This window comes from Cyprinodon variegatus, unplaced genomic scaffold (assembly GCF_000732505.1).
Source record: "Cyprinodon variegatus isolate N-32 unplaced genomic scaffold, C_variegatus-1.0 Scaffold931, whole genome shotgun sequence".
Classification (NCBI taxonomy): domain Eukaryota; kingdom Metazoa; phylum Chordata; class Actinopteri; order Cyprinodontiformes; family Cyprinodontidae; genus Cyprinodon; species Cyprinodon variegatus.
The window spans coordinates 53171-58982 of record NW_015151384.1 but is presented as its reverse complement, the minus strand read 5'-3'; the positions used below and the strand labels follow the sequence as shown (position 1 = coordinate 58982).

The window sequence follows — 5812 nt, the reverse complement described above, 5'->3', positions numbered from 1 at the left end:
TCGTCTGCCTGGCTGGGTGTTTCCTGGACGGGGCCGTCTGTGGAGCTGGTTGACAGTTGCCTTTTGTATCTCTGCTTCCTTTTCAATGTCTTCTTCTTTCTCTTTGACCCCAGTTGGCCTCAGCAGATGGCCGCTCACACTGAGCCTGGTTCTGTTAAAACTCCTGTAAAACTCCTGTTAAAAGGGAGTTTTCTTCTCCACTGTCGCTACAAGCATGCTTGGTGTGAGGGATTGATAAAGAATCAGTGGGTCGATGTAATCAGCTGGTTTGAACTAATCGGACTGTAGGATGTGGTTGAATTGTCTCTGTAAAGTGCATTGATATGAAGTGTTGTGAATTGGTGTTATAGAAATAAACATAATTGAACTGAATTTGTAGCTGCAAGACTGATGTGGAACAAAACTGAAAACCTCTGATGATTAAAAAAAGTGTTGTGCAACACTATATTGATAAAAGAAATCATTGGCTTGGATACATTTGGTTTATAGAGCTTTTATATAAAAACTGACGTCTTTTGATAATATAAAACATAGAACTGTAAATAGATAACAAAATAGCAGCCATTGTTTTATTGTTATTGTTATATATTTTTATGCATTGTTATTATATTTTTATGCAATATTTAACAAGCGTCTAAAAAGCCATATTTGCTTTGTTTAAAGCTGTAAAAATAAAAGTTTGACAAGCAAAGACACTGGTTTGAAAAAAGTGAGCCATCCTCTGTAACCTAATTCAGGTTCTCTCCACTGTTTCTCTATATGAATCAGTGTTTTTTAGCACTTACCGATAAGATCTCATCTCCCCGCATTAGCTCTCCGCTGAGGTCAGCCGGCCCGCCTGATAGGATGAAGGAGACAAAGATACCTTCACCATCTTCTCCACCCACTATGTTGAAGCCCAGGCCTGTGGATCCCTTGTGAAGCACAACTGTCCTGGGTTCCCTGTATACACAGTTGAGATAATATATCAGCTCTTGAGAGTCGGTCGGTCTCAGCATGTTCAACACTGGTAGCAGAAGGCTGAATCCAAAGGACAGTTTAAACACACAAATTTCAAGACTGTCACAGCTCTTAAGGGGGCTGATGTTCCACTTAGGCCTGTATGACCCAAATTCACTTTCTCTCTCTCTCTCTCTCTTTCCCTATCTCCCTCGTGTGTATTTGCTCACACTCGGTGTTCCTCTAGCCACACTTAACCCCTTTTCTTTATGCTTTTATTCTGGCACAACAAGCCTTTATTTTGAAAATGGACTGTAAGGAAATGGGAGGGTTAGCGAGAGAAAAGATATGTGGCAAAGATCACTGTTTTGAGCCTTGGAATGGATGTATCATATATTTTCTAGAGAATACTTAATTATTTTTCCCTATTGCTTATGCACTAAACCACGTTATCTAAATCAACCATGTTCTTGTTGATGGTATGATAATAGACAAAGTGCACAACCAAACATTAGTAGATTCATTGCATGCACTGTGTCCTGATCTGCCCTGATAGCTCATCTTAATTATTCATGCCTCTCACCTGCTTTATTCTGTCATGCTCCTAATTATAAATCATCCTATCCCCCTGGATTTCAGCTTTATATTCGACCGAGCCCCAGCTATCGGGGCCAGACCATTGTTTGCTTTCTGTTTGTTTGCTGTTTGATGTCTGTTGGTTCTGTTTCATTAGTTTTGTTAGTCAAAGGTTCATGCTCCCGTTCCAATGAGTAGATTATTCTCAGTATTCGCCAGTGTCTTCAGGCGAGTTTCATCCCTAACCAGTGGTGATACTGTTTCAGTGTTTCCTAATGATTCTGATTTTCTCGTTCGGTTCCCTCTCGTCCACTGGCTCTGTCTGTCCCCGTCTGATCTGTTCGCCCACTGCTCCCTAAGGGTATGGGTTAAAAGCAGAGGTAAATTTCTCCAGTGTGACATCAATACAATTCAAGTAATTTGGCATAAGATACTGATATTTTATAACAGTGAACCATTTGTCACTCAGAGCCAGATCCACCCTTCAGGGTTAAAGAAACAGAGACCTTTGGTTGGTGTTTAATAACTCCACTAATAGCCATAGCCTAAATTACTAAATTGGTGAAAGACAACTAGATTTTAACAGAAGTGCAACCTTGGGTAAAAGAGAAAAGAACCCTGGTGAGTATGCAAATATCAGTTATGATCATTTAACTAATAATCATTAATTGGCTTTACCCTTTATTTATAACACCCAGTTCCTATATGTTCCTAATCTGCAGGTAAGATAATATATATTAAAATGTCATCAAATGTCTTGGGTATATAATACTAAATAAGTATTTGAACACCCTGCTATTTTGCAAGTTCTCGCATTCAAAAATCATGGAGAGTCATTGTATGTGGATGTCCACAGAAAAATACATAAACTAAATAAAAAAATAATAATCCAGAAATCCCAATGTATGTTATTTTCAACTATTAATTTGTAAGATACGGCTATATGTAACCATATCTCACTTAGAAATATCACACCAAGATTATTACCAGTAATTGAGTCATTGATTTATTTATTATTAAGTTATTACTTTGTAATAGATGGATGTCAGAAATTACGAAATGTGGAGCAGTGGCTACTTTTTAAAATATTTTATAAAGTGTATAAAGGTATTTCTGGGTATCTTGCTTTCCATGTAAAGAGCATCATGTTCCCGTCCCCGGAGGACAGTGGATTCAGAGGGTTTGGTGTTTGTCTTGTCTCCTGATCGTTTCCCGGCTCTTTACCGCCGAGCCCTCAGGGTTTTGGCTCGGAACGTCAGGAGATCACTTTTAGTCCTGTAAGTCTGGTTCCTAGGTGGAGATCAATTTAAAGTTTCTGCAATTATCCAGGTAGCATGTCTTGTCTCTGTTCTTCTCAACCACTGAGCCCGCCTATCTCCATCTGAGTGTCTGTTTGAGCTCACACCTGGACTCATGGAATTCTGAACCTGCCTTCGCATCCTGTCAATTCCCACAACCCTGGATCTATCTGTTCCTGTTTTGTCCCTGGTTGGGTTACAGACTCCTGGATCCCAGAACTGTTCCTGTCTGATCTGTAGCCCTGACCTGGATTGGGGTTGCTGCATCGGGGACACTCTGGGCGGCTCCTTGTGCCGCACTTCGTTTGTCAGCCCATGGATTCTGCCTTCCTCGGAGAGGATTGACTGAACTGTTAAACCAGGGCACCGCCCAATCACTGTCACTCTGGAGGGAGAAACACAGGTAAGTGACCATCTGACGGGATATGATTATCCAAGTGAGTCACTTACCTGTGTTTCTCCCTCCAGAGTGACAGTGATTGGGCGGTGCCCTGCTCCCCCTCCTGCAGCCGCTGCAGTCTGCTTATTCACAGCAGCCCGCATTTCTGTTTTGTTAAATTTTGTGTTCATTTCTGTCATTAAAAGTTTAAAACTTCCCACTATCTGACTTGCGTGAATTGTCGGTCCATCTGTCTGTTTTTTTCACATATGAACCAGGGATTTAAACAAAACTAGAAAAACAAACATGAACAAACTGACATGAAAAATTAGCACAAATAGACTAAGAATACACAAATAATGATCAGGCCCCTTTATCTGGGCGGAACCATATATATATATATATATATATATATATATATATATATATATATATATATATATATATATATATATATATATATATATATAGCAGTGGGAGCGGGTGAATAAGATCAATGATAATCAAAGAGCGGGGAGAGAACAGCAGGTGAATTAAGTGAGTTATCAGATCAGCTCCCAAAGCTGCGATCCTGACAGAAGGGCAAGATTGTTACAAGTTTTATTTTTCTTTTTATCAAGTTTTTTGTTGGTGGTATTCATATAAATATACTGGTTTGATAATTTAGTATACGTTTGAGTGGTTTTTGGTATAGGTCTATTTTGAATTTATTGCCCTCCCTGGACAAAACTCCACAAGCCTCTGCATATAGCCCTTGGAGTAGGGGTGGAGAAGAATGCTAGCTCCCTTTAGCTTGTTGGCTCACACCAATAAGAGTTTAATCTGAAAGGGGCTTCGTCGGCTCATTATTTTAGCTCTGCAGGAGCTGAGCGCTGTCTCTTCATTAGTTCAGCAGCTTTAATGCGGCAAATAATTGTCATAATGTGTGAATTTGGGATATTTTTTCTGCTTTGTGCCTGTTGCTAGCTTGTTCTTAGGCTAAATGACAGTTAGCCACTTTTTTTTTATTTCTAACTTTCACTGTCCCCTCTGGCGGTTAGCAAAAATCTACAAAAAAGCTGCAGCTTCTTATAAACCGCTTGAGAAAAAAGTAGCGGCTTATAGTCCGGATAATACAGTAATAAACATCTAACCTTTTTATATCTTCTTGAAAATCTGGATGTGTAGAGAGGCTCAAATAATTCTCAGGACAGATGGGAGGCCACCTAAACTTGTACGCTGGAGTGCTGTGGTCGGACAAGGCGTGATCATTCATGTAAAAGTAAGCTGCGTAGAAAGAGTAAGACAAAATATACATAATGATTATAAAATATCAAATCTACAACTGTTTAGTGTCTGCCCTGTATTTTCATGGAAGATATAGATTGATAACTTTAAGAAAATAAGGCTTCAGTGTTTCCCTGGTACAGTGGCGTCATTAATTTAGCTATTGCAGTCTGCCAAAAGTCATTTTAAAACGTCGAAAAATTCTGTTTCAAAACTGATTTGCTGAATGTGGGTACCAATGCAAAATAGTCTATGGAAATACCCAAAGGTGTCAAATGCATTAATGTTTATTACTCAAATAGAAGTGTGAATTCTATTGTTTAAAAACAGTTGCAGAAGCCACAGTATCGACTTAAGCTTTTTGCTTAAGTAAAAGTGTAAAACTAGCATTTTTAAAACTACTTACAGTATAAAATATGAAAGTAATGAAGGAAAAATTTTGAGAAATGCATTACCCTATTAAAGGAAATGTTTTTCTACAATTCTAGATGACAACATTTTTATTTTATTTTAAACTGCAACAGGCCATAACAAAAATGACCTTAAAGGAAACAAAACTAATGACTCTATTTTTAAAATGTAAAGTAAAAGTAAAAAACTGTCTAAAAATAATTACTATAGTGTGACTAAATAATAGATAGCCAACATTTCTACCTAATTAAGGTAATAAAGTATTTATTCTTTGCAGTTATCAGGTTGAGTCACTGTAAGTAAAACAACTATGTCAACAACAGATGACAAAGTAACAAATCAAATGTATGATCAAAAACAAATGATATACCCTCGAAATTAAAAGATTATTACGCTACTTAAGTAACCAGTTAAAATAAAAGATGCAAGAACCCACAGTTTGAGATGGGAGGAAGCTCAAACGCATCTGATAGGCATATTTTGGTAGACTTTCCCAGCTTCAAGTGGACCACGTTCGAAGTATTCTTCAAAATGGCCACAGCCTCCTCATGAGAAACATCCTCCAGACTGCTGCCGTTCACCTGTGAAGACACACGTAACACTCATTTGCTAAAATATAGAGCTTTGTTGCCAACAAATGAAGTTTGAAAAGGTAAAAAGATAAATACATAGCTGCTATTCTGCATATACAAGCATTACAACCTGGCCTTGGAATTATTAGGCCCAGGAGCCTATGCCCTCCAAAAGCCTATCAGGGTTTCAATATTTGATGCTTTAGTTCTCCTCTGAAAAAAAAGCACATTAATGGAAACTTATTGAATATTTTCCAGTATTTTAATGGATCCGAAAAGGGATATTTTATGTTCTCTTAACTGAGATAGATACAGTGGGGCAAAAAAGTATTTAGTCAGCCACCAATAGTGCAAGTTCTCCCACTTAAAAA

General features: G+C 38.1%; 1 protein-coding gene across 1 annotated transcript in view; it reads right to left on the bottom strand.

The window, feature by feature from the left end:
* The window catches only part of LOC107100026 (disks large homolog 2-like), a gene marked incomplete at its 5' end in the record, with an annotated part of 74273 nt that overhangs the window by 45030 nt on the left and 23431 nt on the right, over positions 1 to 5812 (bottom strand). Inside the window, 3 exons of the mRNA XM_015398363.1 lie at positions 786 to 1020; positions 3061 to 3163; positions 5306 to 5450. Of these exons, the coding sequence (XP_015253849.1) occupies positions 786 to 1020; positions 3061 to 3163; positions 5306 to 5450 (483 nt within the window). The remainder of the gene's footprint in view (positions 1 to 785; positions 1021 to 3060; positions 3164 to 5305; positions 5451 to 5812) is intronic.